We start from the raw sequence: 20794 nt of genomic DNA, 5'->3' as shown, positions 1-20794 counted from the left end.
TCACTTGAACGCCATCTATGTTTTCAAACATCGATAGCTGTGAAAGCGGAGTGACAAAAAAACTGGACTGTCTGTCACAATGTGTGTGCGTGTGTGACTGACTGTACGGTATGTGTCTGGGTCACCGGTGTGGTGTTACCCTCACTGGGGCTGTGCCGCGGGTGATCATCAGGTCAACCACCTTACACTTTCACAGTCATATAAACATAGACATAAATGTGCTAGTTGAGAATGTTTTGTTCACACTCACTTATGGACAGCAGATCATCAGTGATACTGCTTTGCCCTCATCTATACACACAGAGATGTTTTTGTACCTTACATGCTCTGTCATAAGACATTCTGAACACCACAAATACAATGTCTCTGGTTGTACTCAAACTACCTTCCCAGGCCAGGATTGAATCCAAAGAAGGTCTCCCGACACTGGTCGCAGCGTCGCCCTCCTACTGAGGGATGGGCACACACACACTGGCCAGTTTGGCTTTCACACTTGCGTTGTACTGCTCCCATAGGATGGCAGTCACACTCCACGCACGTAGTCTGATCTGGGGAAAGGTAGAAACCTGAAGAGAGACAATAAATAAAATTAGAATTTGAAACCAGAGACCGTTGGATCCATTTAGCTTCCAAACAGACCAACCAGGTCGGCATGTGCTGCAGTCTTTTCCATAGCGCGTTTGCGTGCACACACACTGGCCTGTGGTGCTGTCACACACTGAGCCGGCCACTGTTCCTCTTGAGTCACATGTACATTGTGCACAACCCTGGAATGACCTGTCTGATAAGACACAGACAAACAATATTTAGTGATTTAGTAAAAATTGAAAATCAATCAAACTTTTCTTACTCTGTAAATCAGAACTTGTGTTAAAGTAGTTGGGGCCACAGTTGGTGCACTGCATTCCCTCCACCCCCTCCCTGCAGGGGCACTGTCCGGTCTGCATATCACATATTCCATCCGGCACAGTGCCATTAACATCACATGCGCATGGCAGACAACCCAGGGAGTTTCGGAGCTCCAAGGTGTGGTAACCATGACGACAAGAGTCACAGAGATGGCCTTCCACATATTCCTGAATGGAGAGAAACAAAAGAAATATAAAATATTAGCAGAAATGCAAACAAAAACAAACATTGGAGAGGAAGACTGGAGTGATTCCCCCTTCAAAGATTTGTTCTTTTTTTTTTTTCCCAACATAAATTGACTCTCTGAAGAGTACAATAAGGCCCATCAATCCATTTTCTGTACCGCTTGTTCTCACGAGGGTCACAGCCTGGAGCCTATCCCAGCTATCTTGGGTCACAGACGTGGTGGAGCCTATCTATCTTCGGGTGAGAGCTGGGGTAAACCCTGAACCGGTCAAGAGCCAATCGCAGAGCACATAGATTGCTCCGCCTCAACTTCTCGTTGATGTACAAATTTAAGATTCAAATTAAATTTGCCTCATGTCTTTGCTTTTTTTTGTTCTGGCTTTCAACTTGAGCCAAACCCATCTCCGCCTACACATGATGCCTGCTTCAAGCTGTGTCACTTGAATAGGATCCTCCTCTTTAAGCAGTTCCATTCTGGAAAATAAGTGAATGTTTAACTTAACTGTTTAAGCAACTTAAAAAACTTAAATCTCAAATACATCCTTCAGGAAAATAATTAATACAATATTTTCAGTTTTTTTGGCCATTTCCGAATTTAAAGTTAAATAATTCCGTGTTGTCACATAATCCTCAACATCACTATGTCGCTTAATACATTTAACATTAACATCCGCAAACTAATTAGCTGTGGGTGCATTTCCTAATTAATACAAAAGTGCTAGCAGATCAACTCTTATCACTGACGTAAAGTGTGCTACATGGTTCAGCTGGGATCGCAATCAGGGCCACGAACCACAAATAGCATCACGAAAATACAAAAGACCAGTACAAAAATACAACACAAACTGATTTGATGGGCAAATATGTTGCTAAAACGTAAGAGTCACAGACGATGTCCACTCCAGAGGTAGGTCGAATAACCAAATATTGTACGTATTGTAAGATAACTGTGTGACTCATCTAAAAGTAAAGTTTGGTCTTCCCAAAAAGTTACTTGAGATTGTGTAAAAAGTACACAATTAAATCGTTTTAGTACTGAGAAAATAGTAACTTCAGATTTTTTTTAAACAACAGCATGAAAATCAATGAAAAAAGTTAATGTGCATATTCTGAAGTTGCTGTGTGTGTATGTGCATATGCGCACTCAAAACTACAACAAAGCATCTCCAATTTACTGCACGGTGTTTTCTAAAGTTATAAGTGAGCTAAAATATCCATGTTTGTGCAGACAATGCCAAACAAATACTACAATACATGAAAGCTGTTGTTTTTATTCATCCATATGTAAATACGAGTAGTGCGCCGTTGCCTTCGTGATAATGACGACCTTCCCAAAATGGTGGCCACATAGCCATGACAATTAACCCGGTTGAGTCATCGATCTAAAAGGTAAATATGCCGATAAAAGACGTGTGAGAATGTGAGACATTCTTGTGTTTGAATGGTGAATTTTGCTGAAAGGCAACTGATTGGCATGATTTATGTCTTATGGTAGCTACATGTCAGTGTGTGGCACCCATAATAAAAATAAAAATCAAAATGTCTTATCTCCCATTTTGCTGACTGGAAAGCAATTTCATGGTAGTTTTCACATTGTGTCTGGTTAGATACTGTGCCATTCAAGTGCGTGGACATGTGGCTGTGTGAATGATACCAAGCAAAATAGTACTTTCGTTCTAAAGTCATAATTTGCCAAACAATAACCTAATTTAGATAAAACAGTGCCCAGCTGTGACTTTTGGCTTGTTGAACATGGTGATTTTAGCAACACTGTGTGACATAATTAATTATAAACAATGAAAACATGTTAACTTGCCTTGCACACACATCGGCCTGTTTGAGGATCACAGTCTGTCCCAGGTACCGTTCCTTCTATTGAGCAGTTGCAGGGAGTGCAGGTTCCCTCCAGCTTTAAACCAGTCAAACCACGGCCACATAAATCACAGCGCTGGCCCCCCACCCCGGGCTTACACGCACACTGGCCACCCACGGGCTCACAGAATGGGCTGAGGGATCCCGAGGGGTCGCAGTCGCATGGGATGCAGCCGGCGGCACGGGACAGGTTCCAGTAACCAAATTCACAACGATCGCAAGACAGGCCTGTGTGGCAAGCAGAAGAAAGCCGCAACATGATGACAGCGACACAAACTATAAAAAGAAGACATACATTGAGAGCTTAAAAAAAAAGGACCACCACCACTCTCTGACTTGAATCATTTCTGCATGCATACTGTATATGAGTGAGTGTGAGAGCAAGAGAAATGGTGGTTGAGTGTATAAAACTGCCATCATTAGAGTCGGCCCCTCTACATATGATGGATCACTTACCTAAGGCCAAACACTTAATTTCACTGAGCAGGAAAATAAATATATTAAAGAAATACAAAGAACGAAGGGGCAAAAAGGCAGGGTGATGGAGGGAAACAGAGATGGATGGAGGAACCTAGAAATACACTCAATTACGATCTACTATCATTTTTGTGTTGAAACAATAAAAAGTGATTCCTTTTGACATCACAAGAGTCAACATTGCCCGTTTCCCAAAGCTTAAGAGAAACTGAAAATATTTCTCTCAGTGCAAAAGAAATACAGATCTCATCCTGTGCATTCCCAAATCATAGACGGAATAACTGTACACTTGTCAATAAAATATCAAATTCATTAGTTCATATAAACTGTCAGGTGCGACCCCCTGGGGTTTTCATCATTTTAAAGTTGTTTTTTTGATTGTATAAATGATCACTTAATAACAGCAGACTGATGAGGCTGTAGCGCAGCAATATAACTGGGCTACTTAAAGTGTGATATGTGGTGTGAGTTAGCAGGGCTTATTTGAATATGCCATACGTATTCCATGACAGGCAATCTGTCCCTAAATGGATGCCTGGGGGCCCCACAGCCGTTTATGACAGAGCCTAGGTTCATATGTGGTGGGTACGAATGTGTATTTGTGTGTGTATGCCCATAGTGTATATTAGTGCAATTGCACAGGGTTGCAAGTACTGAATAGGTGTGTGTTTCCTGCTCTAAGTGTGTGGCAGGCCCTTGGCAGAACCCCCTGAATGAGTTAATGCCTTTATAGATACAGTAGGAATATTTTACAACTTAGATCATATTTTATACTATTACAGGTGTACTAAACTTGTGTGACTATGAGAATGTGTTTGGTGGAAATGCCACGTCAACTCCTGTGACGCATCATGATACACTGCATATCAGATCTTACCACTAAAATGACAATATAATTATAGAACTTGGAACTAAAAGCTTATATCACAAAATAAGTCTGGGTGTCCAAGGATCCTTCTCTCTGGCAAGCCCACATAGGACAGAATATACAGACAGGTAAGAAGACACTAAACAAGTTGGAACATCAATATATATATGTTGAAAAAGAAGATCGAAATTAAGGCAAACATTTGCAGTTTCATAAATCAGTAGAAGTACCCAGAGTAAACCAAGCATGGGGAGTGGTATCGTACATTGTTTGAATTTGAATTTTATTTTGTCCCGGTTCTAAATTATTTTTAATTCTGATTATTTCAGGGGGCTGGGTCGAAAAAGTTTGCACGATTTAGATAGAGGGTGTCCAAATTATGAACATCCATTTTCCCAGCAGCCCACACCATAGACTAAAACGAACATTTGACTAAGGTTCCATATAACCAGTATCATTATGAAACCTGGCGGCATGGTGACTCAGCTGGTAAAGAATTGGCCTCACAGTTCTGAGGTCCCGGGTTCAATCCCAGACCTGCCTGTGTGGAGTTTGCATGTTCTCCCCGAACCTGTGTGGGTTTCCTCCCACATCCCAAAAACATGCAACATTAATTGGACACTCTAAATTGCCCCTAGGTGTGATTTTGAGTGCAGCTGTTTGTCTCCATTTGCCCTGCGATTGGCTGGCAACCAGTTCAGGGTGTACCCTGCCTCCTCCCCATTGAAAGCTGGGATAGGCTCCAGAACTCCCCGCGACCCTTGTGAGGATAAGCAGCACAGAAAATGGTTGGATAGATTATGAAGCCTAAGAGCGAAAAGGGACCATGTGAAGAACTAACCCAATTGACTTAATATTTATTAATTAATATGTTAGCGAAACTATTTTGAAGGGTAGTCATCATAACTCAGCATTTTGGCACGAAAACTAAATTCACACGGCACCGGTAATTTTCTTTTTTTCCACAGATGGAACCAAATGCGATCAAAATATTCCTTTCAACGATGAGGCACAAAGTTAGTGTTTGTGATACTGTCAACGTTTTTGTGAATATTGTCCCAATTCATTGTGATGTAAAGTTGCTACAGTGACGTTTTGGCTCAAAGTCAAGCCTTTGTTTTCCTCTTTTCCTTATATTTGTTTTGAAGACCAAAAAAATGCAAAAAGCCATCAGAGCAAAAGTGCAACCAACCGTTTACCTTCTTAGCTGTCTCACTGTTGATATGGATGTATTTTATTTATACCCAATTGACTGAGAGTCACTGAAGCTCCAAGCAGTGTAGGCTGAGGCTCGGAGTGCGTCGGTTGTAATACAGCGTTATATAATCTTATTTCAAATATTGCACTGAGGCTGCAGGTCTTTAATTTCAACAAAGTTGACACACTTTTTTTTTTTCGCCTCCACAGAAATAGGACACAAACCTCTGCGTGCGCGTTATTCTTTGATTTTTGCCAGTTCTTATTCAAGGACTAGGCATCGAAACTGGGAACCATCATTTTGAAATTTGAGTGACTGCAGGAGAACCGGAACTTCTCCCGGTTCCAATCGGCGCTCGGTGCCTAACCCTACATGCAAACTCCACACAGGAGGCCCTCAACCAAGATTCGAACCTGGGAGCTCTCAGTTGTGAGTCCCGCAAAGTGTGTGTGTAGGTCTGCGCGCGTGTTTTGACCCAGCCCTTTTATCAGTAGCCAGCTGGTTAACAGGCTCATGCATCACCATTTCAAACACTATTATATACACACCGCACCCTGGCACCATGCAAAGAGTGTGTGCGCCTGCATGCACGCCTGCCTGTACACATTTCAGTGGCGTCTCTCTGAAGCGTGCCTGCCATCGCTCGGCTCAAAGTATCAGCTTGGCGGTAATAAATTGCCATAATCAAATCTCATTTCTGAAAAATACCTGTGGGAGCGAGCAAACAAACAAGGACAGAAGAAAGCGAAGGCGAGGTCTTGTCAGAGGGAGAAGGGCCGAGGGGGAGGGGTAAATACAAGCGGCTGCAGTAGTTTGTTTTAATCAACTTGGCATTGAATTAGAGAATTAAATAGCAACTTGGAGAATTAAATACTAACTTAGTCCTTGATGGAACACGTGCATAAAATGGATACAGCTCGGCAAAAACAAATTTGCATGAACACATCCACTTGCTCCCCCTTTCACATATACTTTAACGGACATTACACACATTAACAACTTTGAACAAACACGTCTGAACACGTGCACACACACAAGCGAAGGGCCCTTGATAGCGAGGCTTAGCAATAACCGATGCATTGAGTTGAGGAGCGCTGGCTGGTTTTGCATTTCATACGAGCGCGCTCTTCAAAGACACACAGGGGAGAGAGTGAAACCATTTATCACAAAGAGACGCACAACGGCTGGCTGCAAGCACCGCCAGTGGAAAAGCTTGTTTATTTTGGCTGGCATAACACTTTCGGTTACGGATGTGTGTGTTTATGAAAGGGTGTACACACATGCCTATTTCGGGGGCGCACACAGTTTGTCAACTTCCGTTTGCTTTCGCATGCAAGGAGATGACAGGTTGCGTTGATCTATTAATTGAAATGTTAGTAATTGTCAAAGAGCAATACAGTGGAACATGTAAATCAACCTTAATGTTGGCCTATCTGAAATATGACCAATGACCGACCACTCATTTTCTCCAGCACTTGTTCTCATTAAGGTTGCGGATACGCTGGAGCCAGTATAAACTAACACTGGGTACACTCTAGACTGGTCGGGAGTTAATTGCAGGGAATTTGTGGACAAACAAGCTTTCGCACTTACATTCATACTTACGGTCAATTAGACTACCCCGGGTCTATCTAAGGTGATGGCCGATGAGTGCTTGTACCTGTCACGTGGGCTTTGCACTGACACTGCCCTGTATGCTGGTTGCAGCTGGCAACCGTTCCTGTGGAGGAGCTGATGGTGCCCATTTCACTGCATTTACAGCGAGTGCAGCCCTCTGGATTGGAAGCACGAAGACCATAAAAGCCAGGTGAGCAGTCTGCACAGCGCCGGCCCGTTACAGCAGCCTTACACTCACACTGGCCTTCGACCTGCAGATGTGAGACCCAAGGAGTGTTGCCGACGGCAGCATGCCACAAAAGGAAAAATATATACTTCTGCTGCCACACAAATTACATTTTTAGTCATGACAAGTGAAGGTGTCACTTGTCAAAAAAAAAAATGTGTTACCTGGAAACATTCACTGCTGCCATTGACAGTTCCAGCAGTGTGACAGTAGCAGGGCTGGCACACATGGACTGAAGCAGGATCTGATTGTGCCAGCCTGAAGAAGCCACTTACACACAGCTCGCAGTTCCTACCTAATCAAGACAGGGACAGAAATGTGTAAAACCACAAAGCCAGAAGTCAAGGAGCTAGCTAGAAACCATTCAGGGATTAAGAGAGTCACTAAGGCTATAAAACATTTACGTTTCAACTTCATTTGTCAGTGGTATGAGTGACATTGCGGGAAATACAATGCAGGACAAAAGGACCGGGACAAAAAGCCCAATACAGAAGCCGGTTGAATGCAAAAAAACACTTATAATAGCATACCCCAAAAATAAAAAGTACTACAAGTTGGAAGATGATTCGTAAGCATGTTAAGAACAGCAATCTAAGTTCACCCTTTCACTCTCACGTTAAACAATGTATTTACATTTCCAATGTCTCATTTAGAACAGTTTTGGTGGCTGTGTGAAATGCAGTACCCACCCATTGTATTGTGCATGCAGTCGTCACAGACTCCTCCTCCTCCCAGATGTTGTTCCGTTGGTTGGTCATCAGCCCGGGCATCATAGTGACAGGAGTGGGCGTGGCCATTGCACTGGCAAGGCCGACAGTTCATTGGCTGAAACTGGTCACCTGGTCGGAAAGCTTTGTCATTGTAGAGGGGGGCGCAACGCTGGCACTAGAATATAAAATGATAAATATATGCATTTAATTGCCAAAATATACAAAAAAAAAGCTCCACCAAAATTAATGCTATTATGGAAAACAATTGGCATAAGATTAGGATTTTGTCTCCATAAAGCACAGAAATGGACTTGAAATAATACTGAAGCTGTGAGTTGAGTGTAGATTTAGAACATTAATTGATCTTGGATTTACATTTATACTTTTTCCATTTAATATACAACCATCAATTACAGGGCATCAAAATTAGGTGGACTACTATGACAGGAAAAGCACAGGAGTTGGTTGACATGATGATTAGGAGAAAGGTTGATATTCTGTGCATCCAAGAGAGCAGGTGGAAAGGTAGTAAGGCTAGAAGTTTGGGAGCAGGGTTTAAATTATTCTACCACGGAGTAGATGGGAAGAGAAATGGAGTAGGGGTTATTTTAAAGGAAGAGCTGGCTAAGAATGTCTTGGAGGTGAAAAGAGTATCAGATCGAGTGATGAGACTAAAATTTGAAATTGAGGGTGTTATGTATAATGTGGTTAGCGGCTATGCACCACAGGTAGGATGTGACCTAGAGTTGAAAGAGAAATTCTGGAAGGAACTAGATGAAGTAGTTCTGAGCATCCCAGACAGCGAGAGAGTTGTGATTGGTGCAGATTGTAATGGACATATTGGTAAAGGAAACAGGGGCGATGAAGAAGTGATGGGTAAGTACGGCATCCAGGAAAGGAACTTTGAAGGGCAGATGGTGGTGGACTTTGCAAAAGGATGGAGATGGCTGTAGTGAACACTTATTTCCAGAAGAGGGAGGAACATATAGTGACCTACAAGAGCGGAGGTAGAACCACGCAGGTAGATTATATTTTGTGCAGACGATGTAATCTGAAGGAGGTTACTGACTGTAAAGTAGTGGTAGGGGAGAGTGTAGCTCGACAGCATAGGATGGTAGTATGTAGGATGATTCTGGTGGTGGGTAGGAAGATTAAGAAGACAAAGGTAGAGCAGAGAACCATGTGGTGGAAGCTGAGAAAGGAAGAATGTCGTGCGGCCTTCCGGAAAGAGGTGAGACAGGCTCTCGATGGACAACCGAAGCTCCCGGAAGACTGGACGACGACAGCCAAGGTGATCAGAGAGACAGGCAGGAGAGTACTTGGTGTGTCATCTAGTAGGAAAGGGGAGAAGGAGACTTGGTGGTGGAACCCCAAAATACAGGGAGTCATACAAGGAAAGAGATTAGCGAAGAAGAAGTGGGATACTGAGAGGACTGAGGAGAGGCGAAAGGAGTACATCGAGATGCGACGTAGGGCAAAGGTAGAGGTGGCAAAGGCTAAACAAGAGGCATATGAAGACATGTACACCAGGTTGGACACGAAAGAAGGAGAAAAGGATCTCTACAGGTTGGCCAGACAGAGGGATAGAGATGGGAAGGATGTGCAGCAGGTAAGGGTGATTAAGGATAGAGATGGAAATGTGTTGACTGGTGCCGGTAGTGTACTAAATAGATGGAAAGAATACTTTGAGAAGTTGATGAATGAAGAAAATGAGAGAGAAGGAAGAGTTGAAGAGGCAAGAGTGAAGGACCAGGAAGTGGAAATGATTACTAAGGGGGAAGTCAGAAAGGCACTACAAAGGATGAAAAATGGAAAGGCAGTTGGTCCTGATGACATACCGGTAGAGGTATGGAAGCAATTTGGAGAGATGGCTGTGGAGTTTTGACCAACTTATTCAACAGAATACTAGCGGGCGAAAAGATGCCTGAAGAATGGAGGAAAAGTGTTCTAGTTCCCATTTTTAAGAACAAAGGGGATGTTCAGAGCTGTGGGAACTATAGAGGAATAAAGTTGATGAGCCACACAATGAAGTTATGGGAAAGAGTAGTGGAGGCTAGACTCAGGACAGAAGTAAGTATCTGCGAGCAACAGTATGGTTTCATGCCTAGAAAGAGTACCACAGATGCATTATTTGCCTTGAGGATGCTCGTGGAAAAGTACAGAGAAGGTCAGAAGGAGCTACATTGTGTCTTTGTGGATCTAGAGAAAGCCTATGACAGAGTACCAAGAGAGGAACTGTGGTACTGCATGCGTAAGTCTGGTGTGGCAGAGAAGTATGTTAAAATAGTACAGGACATGTATGATGGCAGCAGAACAATGGTGAGGTGTGCCTTAGGTGTGACAGAGGAATTTAAGGTGGAGGTGGGACTGCATCAGGGATCAGCTCTGAGCCCCTTCCTGTTTGCAGTGGTAATGGATAGGCTGACAGATGAGGTTAGACTGGAATCCCCTTGGACCATGATGTTCGCAGATGATATTGTCATATGCAGTGAAAGCAGGGAGCACGCAGAGGAACAATTGGAAAGATGGAGACATGCACTGGAAAGGAGAGGAATGAAGATTAGCCGAAGTAAAACAGAATATATGTGCGTGAATGAGAAAAGTAGAGGGGGAAGAGTGAGGCTACAGGGAGAAGAGATAGCGAGGGTGGACGACTTCAAATACTTGGGGTCAACAATACAGAGCAATGGAGAGTGTGGTCAGGAAGTGAAGAAACGGGTCCAAGCAGGTTGGAACAGCTGGCGAAAGGTGTCTGGTGTGTTATGTGACAGAAGAGTCTCTGCTAGGATGAAGGGCAAAGTTTACAAAACAGTGGTGAGGCCGGCCATGATGTACGGATTAGAGACGGTGGCACTGAAGAAACAACAGGAAGCTGAACTGGAGGTGGCAGAAATGAAGATGTTGAGGTTCTCGCTCGGAGTGAGCAGGTTGGATAGGATTAGAAATGAGCTCATTAGAGGGACGGCCAAAGCTGGATGTTTTGGAGACAAGATTCGAGAGAGCAGACTTCGATGGTTTGGACATGTTCAGAGGCGAGAGAGTGAGTATATTGGTAGAAGGATGCTGAGGATGGAGCTCCCAGGCAAAAGGGCGAGAGGAAGACCAAAGAGAAGGTTTATGGATGTGGTGAGGGAAGACATGAGGGCAGTTGGGGTTCGAGAGGAAGATGCAGGAGATAGGCTAAGATGGCAAAAGATGACACGCTGTGGCGACCCCTAACGGGACAAGCCGAAAGGAAAAGAAGAAGAAGAAGAATTCTGCTGTAATTTCAGGGACTTTCTGAAAGTTTTATAATTAATCACCGCTAGGGTATAAGAATTATTTTGCCAACGCATGGGCCACACAAGCAGCATTGAAAAAAATTTTAAATAAACATTTGTGACGACGACAAAGGCCTTTCTTCCAAAACTAGTGTGTGTCTTGTGACATACCAACAAAGAAAGAATGAGACGTGAGAGGTGGAAAATAAAGACAAAAATCAATAGCCCTTGTTAATCATACAGGAAAATACAAAGATAGAAAGAACAGCCAACTGAAACGATAACCATGACATAATGTACACTTTACAATAGGACGGCTGTGCATTTAGACACATATCAACTGATGCAGACAGCTCAAGAAAATCAGAGCACTAATGAGGAATGACTTGCAACAGCCAGCTCTCACAGGCATACTTTCATGTCAAAATAAACATAGCAAGGTGTGTGTGTGTGTGTGTGTGTGGACCAAAAGGTGGGGGGTAAGAAATAAAAAATTCATTTTTTTCTGAAGCAGAGTGCAGCAGCAGAGACGAGAAACAGCGACTACAAGGCCTTTGATTTTGTTCAGCAGTCAGTACAAATTATGGTGGACAAGGGGGGCATCAAATGGGGGGGAATTAAAAATGTATTAAAAAACACGGGAGTTCCTCCCTTATGTGACACATGCAGACCTGCACTTGGGCCTATTAGGTATGACACAGAGGAGAGGAATAGTGGGAGGACAGGAGATGGAAATGGGGGTAAGGTGGGCCCCCATTTTGTATAATGACGAGGAAGAAGCTGGTGTGAAGAGAAATGAGGTAAATACTGTTGTTTTTTTGCCAGATAAAAATGCATTAAAGATGGAGAATATATTGATGGTAAGAAAGCTACAAAATTAGGTAAGGACAATTATTAATCATTTTTCTTGAGGACAATTTCATTCCCCTATGGGTTTAGGGAACCGGGCAAGATTGGATAAGTTTAGTGTGAAAGATGCACGTAAAAATTCTCAAGGATGAACTCGAACAGCCACTATGAGCTTTCGGCCCCCTCAGTGGTCCAACATGACTGACGATGAAAGGACTGAAATTCCAAAGAGAGCCCAAAATCTTGTAAAAATTATTGATAAACGAAGGGAAGCTGGTAACACTGAAATGGGAGGACCAACGCCATTTACATTGAGGGTTTATTTGTCTTTAATTTTAATGACTCTTTGTAAGTTTCTCTTGGCTTATCCCGTTAGAGGTCGCCACTGCGTGTCATCTCAGACGAACGCTCATATGTTTGGCACAGTTTTTACGCCGGATGCCCTTCCTGATGAAACCCCTCTTGGGGAGTAGAGGCCCCAGTGAGATATGAACTCACGCCCCCTGGTTTACGAAACCAATCCTCTAACCACTGAGATATTATTCTATATATGAGATCAACAAATAGTGAATGCTACCTACATTCACTCCACAGAAGCATGAAAGAAAATTAATTCCGCTGAAATGCACCGCTTACATGTCTGAGGCCTGTTCCCTTGTGGGTGATTATTCACAAAATCATATAAGACAGCAGGATATTCTCTGGAGAATAGACGCGCACACATACTGTACGTAAAACACCACGGCAGACAAAGCCTTTAAAGACCCTCACATGCCACACTTTTGCGACAATATATGCTGGGAAGTCCTGTGGCTTCTGTTTGAATGCCCCTGTTTGTGCAATCCTTACCATCACAATCTACCACTGTTTATTCATGCCCAAATCTATTCAACGGACCCATCTTGGTGTATCTCAATGTCCTAAAACCCCATCAAAGTGAATCCAAGTACTTTCCTCTGCACTTTAATAGACAGCTCTTGTTTTATCTTTCTTCTCTTGCTGTCATGCATGAGGGAGGAGTTCAAGAGCAAAACTTAGTTTACAAGTCTCTCCTATATACATCCTTCCCTGATCGTGCCCCTTTCGTCTCCTCAACCTGAGTACAGCCAACCTCCCACCCATCATCCTCAAGTCTTTTTGCTGATTTTCCCACCTCTCTCCTTCACTCAGACTTCCCCCTCATCTCTCTGGTGTCCGCCAACAACTTCTTCTCATTGCTACATAGAGTATGTGACCAGGAAATATTACCATAGCAAATGAAAAGGGGGAGTCCCCCCCCCTTTCTTTCTATTCAATGGTGCATTACCATCCCTCTCTCACAGCCTACTAATTAGTCGAGGGATTGATGTTTGGGACTGAAGAGTACACGTTTATTCTCTTCTTCATCTAAAAAGATATTGATGGCATTCCATCTTCTGCAAACAGTATGGGTGACAAAGAAGTAAAAATTCGAAGTTTAAGGTTTTCAAATGTAGCACTTGTCTTTTGCTATTTGGTGAGCTCAATTTGATGCATCTGCAAATAAAGTGAAACAAATGTCAATATCGTTACAAAATACATGCAAACTCTTATGATGGTAGGTATTTATTGCAGTTTGTTTAGATATTTAAACTATTTGCTGTATATCAAGTTATGAAAACTGTAATGGAAAAGGTGTGTCAAAGAGTACACTGTAAAAAATATATTTCAAACAAAACCTCTGTATTTGAGTTTTTATTGTATTATCATACATATCTAAAGCTTTGGTTTGAGAATAATGCCAGAATGGTATTAACTTATTCTAGTTGTAGTTTATAAGGCATTAAAACTCTACTGTCTCAAATTTGCTGTTTATAATATTATCAGTTAACATTTTTAGCTAAATAAGAGGAGCAAACTACTGCAAACCAAATTCCAATGAAGTTGAAAAGTTTTGCAAAACAAAAACCAAAAAAAAAAACACGCGATCATTTGCAAATCAGTCAAGTTATATCTGAATACACTACAATGAAAAAAGATTTAATTTTAAAACTGATCAAATTTGTTTTGTTGTTCTTTCCCCCCTCAAATATCCACTCATTTTGAATTTGATGCCAATAGCAGGTTTCAAAAATCATGGGACAGAGACATGTTTCCCACTGTGTTACATGAGGTTTCCTTTCAACAACACTCAATAAGCGTTGGTGAACTGATGAACTAATTGTTGTTGCTTTGTATGTATGTAGGCATTCTTTTCCTTTCTTGCTTGAGCGACAATTTCAGTTGGTCTACGGTCAAGCGTCCCAATTATCTTATTTTGTGCTTCACAATGCGCCACACATTTTTAATGGGGGACACATCAGTCTTGTATTCGCACTTTTTTTTCATTATGAAGCCACAACATTATAACTGTATAATTGTAAAGAATGTGGCTTTTATTTTATATATATATATATATATATATATATATATATATATATATATATATATATAAAATCCTTCACTGAAACTGAAAAGGAAGATCTGTGTGCCTTTTATGCAGGAAAAGTTTTACTTTGGAGTTTTTAAGATGCCACTGTAGTTCTTTGTATTCTGATGAATTCTTATTGAATTTCATTCAGACAGAAGAACATTTTAAAGGGGGGTGTCAGAAGACAATAAAAGACGGGACATTACCTGTACAATGACACAGATGTGAGCGTTGTACAGTATGTGGCAGTAGTGCTAAGCTTTGTGAAGTATAGGACACTATAGGAAAGGACTGAACAGGACAAGGACAGCAGCAGAAGCATGGTGGACCCCAGCTGTACAACTTAAGTGTGGTGGGAGTGGAAATTTTAAACATCTTTAGAAATGCTGTGCAAGAGACGGGTTACCCAGGAAGTTTGCATAGTTTTGAGTTATTTATCGTAATTGGTGAATGGTCCGACACCAATTGAATAACTCCCAGAGATATCTGAGGACACCTGCAAGGAAATTATTTTTTCTGAATGTCGTACCAGGGCGGCACCGACTGCCAGACACAAATTCTTTGTGTGTTGTTACATACTTGACCATTAAAGCTGATTCTGATTCTGATTAAACGACCTGGCAGGGTAGGCAGAGTGGTCCCATCCTTCCCAGAAAACAACTGAGCCTTTCACTCAATCACCTGTTTCCAATTAACTTGTTCACCTTTGCAATGTTCCAAATGTTTTTGAGCAGTCTTTTTTTTTTTTTTTTTTTTTTTTTTTTGAATGGCATTTTTGGAATATGTTGTAAGCATCAAATTCAAAATGAGAGACAATTTGCAACACCAACAAAAACTGTAATGTTCATCAGTGTGAACATTAAATACTGTCATTGGAGTATATTTAATTGTATAAGATGAAAAGGATTTGGAAGTAATTTTATTAGAGTTTTATTTACGGTTCAATGTCCCAGCTTCATTCGAATTGGGTTCACATCTTAATATGAGTCATATTTTTAATAGTGGCTCAGGTTGTTCACTGTATGCAAGAGTTTTATTACATTCTTTTAATCTAAATTGATTTGTAAAGTTTATTTGCATGGTACTTTACCAAGTACTGTTGTAATACAGAATTTCCTTTTTGGAGATCAATAAAATATCTTATCTAGTGTAATCATATCAGATATCATTAGACCAACCAGATGTACTGTATCTCATGAAGATGAGGTCATTGAGTGGATTATAAGTGTTTTTTAGAATAAGGTTTGGTAGGAATGTACTCTATTGTTCTATGGTTGCTGGTTAGTACAAAATTTCGGGAAACTCTGTTTTTGTGAAAAGATGTTTGAAAAGATAGTTAAAATATTACAGTTAAGACAAAATACAGGAAAGAAAAAGATAGATCTGCATTTGCCCTACGAATTTTCTGTAAAACCTGCTGAGTGAAGAAGCCTGTGCGAATTGATGTGTAGACATTCAGATGGCCTGTCACAAACCGCCCATGTGTGTGTGCGTGCGCATGTGTGTGTGTTGTGTGCGTGTGTACACTTGTCGTGCATGTGTGTGTACACGCGTCATTGGTGTGCAATAATCTGCTGGGGAACTCATCTTATCCTAAAAGCCATGACCAATTTCACGTTCTTACTGGAAAGGTCGTGCCCCAAGTGTGTGCGCGCTTGTGTGTTTGTGTGCACACACTCTTTTTGTGTGTATTTAAAGTTAACCCGGTTAACCTCTGCCTAGGTGTAAATCTGCTGTTGAAGCAGATGTTTGCAGCAGAGATGCTGGGCAGTCCTTCTTAACGTCACTGCCTATCAATATCCATCACCCACGAATGCAGACATAAAAATAACAAGTGGAAAGTTAAGCTAAACAGAAAACATACAAATGTCAGCTATGGTAAAAAAAAAAAAAAACATCACAGATCGACAATATTAGGATGGGCATAATAATTAATTGTTTAAAAGTGTGTTGATTGTGTGGAATTAATTATTAATTATCTTGAAACAAATGAGGCATAATGTAGTGTTCCAAATGTCTGCAACCAGCAGAGGCACTGGTCATTAAGTCCCTCATTTACTACTTTGTTCAGTATAACACTGTCATTGAATCAAGAGTTCAAAGCAGTTGTATTTAATAAATCATGAAAAAAATATTGATTTTCAACCTGGCCTAGATGAGAATCAGGACCTCCAAATCTGAGGCCATGGTCCTCAGTCAGAAAAGGGTGGCGTACGCTCTCCAAGTCAGGGATACGATCCCACGTCAAGTGGAGGAGTTCAAGTTTCTTGTGGTTTTGTTTACGAGTGAGGAAAGAATGAAACAAAAAAAATCGACAGGCGGATCAGTGCAGCGTTTAAAGTGATGCAGACTTTGTATTGGTCCATTGTGGTAAAGAAGGAGCTAAGCCGAAAGGTGAAGCTCTCAATTTACCAGTCAATCTACATTCCTACCATCACCTATGGTCATCGAGCTGTGGGTTATGACAGAAAGACCCAGATACAAGCGGCCGAAATGAGTTTCCTCCCCTTGGTGTCTGGGCTCTCCCTTAGAGAGCTGGTATTCTGGGAGGATCTCAGGGTAAAGCCACTGCTCCTCACATGGAGAGGAACCAGATGAGGTGGCATGGACATTTTTCTGGTGAGGTGTTCCGGGCACGTCCTATTGGGAGGCCTGGGAATTCCTTGGGATCCCACCAGAGAAGCTGGTTGAAGTGGCTGGGGAGAGGGAAGTCTGGGCGTCCCTGCTACAACTAATACGCTCACAACCCAAACTCGGATAAGCGGTAGAAAATGGATGTATGGATGGATGGAACATGTAATTAAGGAGACTAAGGATTAGCATTTTAACATATTTCTTTAATCAATTTAGGGGAAAAAACAGGAAGAAATCTTTTTCAAAAGGTTTCATGGATTGCTAGAATCTCGTTGAATGTTTTGAACCTCTGTTACGATGCCAGTGCCGTAAACAATGCTGCGAAAGACCTATTGTTCTACCTACCACAGCTAATGTCAACTTGAGACATTCATTCGGTTTGCAGATATTGTGGGCGTGCCGCTGAATGCTCTGAAAAGCCAGCCTCGCCACAACTTTCACATCAGTCAGATAGTTGCCTTGTCTGGCATAATCACAATAAGCTCCTCCGGCAGGACAATTTTGAAATTCAACAGGACAACGCTTTTCTGTGCCTCCCGAAGGCTGCGCCATAACCACCCACAGAGCCATGTATCGGTTCCCCTGGATCAATTTTCTTCCCTCTTCATGCTCGCTGCAATGGGCGGCAGGGACCTGAAAGGCTGACACCCATAATGTTGTTGTGCCTGACCTCCGCCAGCTTCTCTAACCGCTCTCAGGCTGGCAACAGGACGCAGAGTGGTCTTGCCTGGTTTACTGCAACCTCACAAGATGGGGCCAGATGGCAAGACAAAAATATATTAGACATATTTTTGGAAGTGTGAGCTTAGTTTGATGGCCACTTGGACATTGCACTGGTAGTAATGGGATCAGGTTAAAAGAAATGATCACTGTATGCAATAAGGACACTAGGTGTTTGTATAATGATGGAGGGCCTCCTCATATACCAATACAATACACGGCCCAGTCTGATGACATCACAGGGCTAGTTATTGGCCTCGCCCATAAAATGTGCCCAAAAACTTTCAAGTCCTAAGCTAGTGTATATCGCAATAATTCAAAACTACATTATTATCAGACTTTTAACATTTACTCTGTTCAGAAACACAACAGGTCATTCAGTTTAATTAAACTTTAAGTCAAACAAAAAGTGATTTTACATGGTTCCTCGCTTCCCCAAAATTATAATTCTGTGCTGCAACTCAAGAACACAGTATGCTTCTCTGCCTCTTCCACTAACTATATTAATTCCATCACTTCAAATATCATTTTGCGCTCTTGGTTCTCTCCCTCTTCTTTTCCTTTTGGCTTGTCCTGTAAGGGTTGCCACAGCGTGTCATCTTTTTCCATCTAAGCCTATCTCATGCATCTTCTTCTCTAACACCCACTGTCCTCATGTCCTCCCTCACAACATCCATCAACCTTTTCTTTGGTCTTCTTCTCGCTCTTTTGCCTGGCAGCTCCATCCTCAGCACCCTTCTACCAATATACTCACTCTCTCGCCTCTGAACTTGTCCAAACCACCTAAGTCTGCTCTCTCTAACCTTGTCTCCAAAACATCCAACTTGGGCTGTCCCTCTAATGAGCTCACTTCCAATCCTATCCAACCTGTTCACTCAAAGCGAGAAGCTCCAAATAGTGAAAACCATGAGTGCTAGGTGCAAAAATCATCCTTTAAATATGGTGCTCTCGTACACTTTTCTACTTGTTGCCAACAGTGGATGCAGTCGGTTAGAGGGAGTGAACATGCAATTTAGTGCTTGCTGTTTGGAATATCAGTAAATCAGGGCCATTGTTTAATATGGTATGCTGCGATTTGAAATGCAATACCTGATGCAGTTTTCAGACATAACTGAATCCATCAGATGTGGAGGGACAGATTGACAGATTAAATGTGACTCAGAGTGCACATAAGAAAGCATCAAAAGACACTATGAGAAAGAGAGATGTCGGGGGGGGGGGATGGGGGCTTTGAGTGTGTTTGAGCTTCTGCGAGTTATAAGTGTATGTCTACCGAGGCCCCCGTTGATCATCTTGACACATGTCTGAGCATTTCTGTCACTTTAATGTCACTGTGGAAATTCTGCAGATTAGTTGAACATCCGTCATGGTGCGCGGCCGATTGTAGTCAACAGAACACATGCAATATTAAACGCTAATATTCCCCACAGCCTTTTATTACAGAGGTAGAAGAAAGGTCTTGAATATTCACAGTGAGGGATGAGGCACAGAGGCTTTGGGAAAAACGTGCACAGGGAAAGATGCACGTGTGCGCACACACATGCATATGCAAAATTTTGAGAATCAATTATTCCATCAATGAATTCATAATCAGTAAAAAAAAAAAATTAGAAGATCATTGCAATTTCTTTTCTGATTACTGTTTATTAATGAATGATTTTTGTTTATTTGGATTGGTTAATGATTCAACCAAACCAAACAAACAACAAATAAACAGTATCACGAGAGGAAGTGATGTCGTATTCACCAAGGTTTTTGGAACTGAGAGACTTCTTAAATGTGAAAGCCAACGGCAACTAATTGGATATGCATTTTTGAGTCTTCTTTAGTTTCAAAGGGGTAACAACAGGTTTGCAGATTTCTTGTGTATCCAGCCAGGTTTGGTCACATGACATACGCATCATCTTCAAACCTGTCGTTTTATGTTGCAGTTGCTGACAAGAAAGTTTGAAGAGCATTTTAGAAAGTTCATGTTCTTACTATCATGTAACCAACGAGCCTCAAATTTGCCACATGACGTATGTATCACCAGCGTAGTTGCGAAGTTACGTATTTAAGTCACCAGCACGGGGTGATATTGCCTAAAATGGCCATAATCTGAGTTTGCTGGAAGTTGAGGCATTATCGTTTAATTCTTATTCCACAAACGTAATACTAACCAGAACAACATGTTTTGATTAGCAGTATCACAGAAAATGTATTCTTGGGAGAAAAAATGGTCGTTTTCCTTCATCTTCAATCTCATTTAAATTATGCAATTTGATAGTTTCTACCAATAAAAAGAGGTACAGCAGGTTCATAAAAATGCCAGCAAAAATTTATGTTACCAATAATTGAACAACTTTTCTTGATTACGACTAATGTGAATTCATTGGAGTACCTGCTACACCTGGGACAGCAGAGCAACTGATTCAAATGAATAAAATTCGTACAAAACAGGCAATGCGAACTGAGGACTGCTGAAGAAAAAGTGCAGTTAAATGGAGAAAAAGACAAACAGAGAAAGACATCTGATTAGAGATGCATGCTGAGGGAATGTCATTGTTCTAGTCGATTTAAGACATTATTTCAACTGAGACCCAGGAGAGACAGCATAAGACAGAGCAGTCGACAAAGGAAGAGGATGGAGACGGCTGGGTGCACGGTGCTAAAAGAGATAACAAGGATGGAAAAGAGAAACAGAAGCAGTGATTTTGCATGCGTATTAGTCAGGATGACAAAAGGTAATTGACAACGTCTTATTAAGTGTGAGCCTTATGTGACAAATAGAATTGTCTACAGTCGCATATGACAATGTTTGGGAAAAAAAAGCAAGTAGGAAGATTTGACGTTCGGTTGGC

The 20794-nt window shown here is 41.7% G+C and overlaps 1 protein-coding gene across 6 annotated transcripts in view; it reads right to left on the bottom strand.

Annotated features, from left to right (window-relative positions):
- ush2a (Usher syndrome 2A (autosomal recessive, mild)) overlaps positions 1-20794 on the bottom strand; it is a 207714-nt gene that overhangs the window by 154546 nt on the left and 32374 nt on the right. For all 6 annotated transcript variants that reach the window (XM_061814395.1, XM_061814394.1, XM_061814398.1 and 3 more), the window contains 7 exons: positions 8043-8238; positions 7518-7648; positions 7171-7378; positions 2912-3195; positions 851-1076; positions 644-781; positions 386-566 (listed from right to left, as the gene is read on the bottom strand). In XM_061814395.1, coding sequence (XP_061670379.1) covers positions 386-566; positions 644-781; positions 851-1076; positions 2912-3195; positions 7171-7378; positions 7518-7648; positions 8043-8238 — 1364 coding nt within the window. The remainder of the gene's footprint in view (positions 1-385; positions 567-643; positions 782-850; positions 1077-2911; positions 3196-7170; positions 7379-7517; positions 7649-8042; positions 8239-20794) is intronic.

Source organism: Syngnathoides biaculeatus, chromosome 3, assembly GCF_019802595.1.
Source record: "Syngnathoides biaculeatus isolate LvHL_M chromosome 3, ASM1980259v1, whole genome shotgun sequence".
NCBI lineage: Eukaryota > Metazoa > Chordata > Actinopteri > Syngnathiformes > Syngnathidae > Syngnathoides > Syngnathoides biaculeatus.
This window is presented reverse-complemented; position numbering and strand designations above follow the sequence as displayed.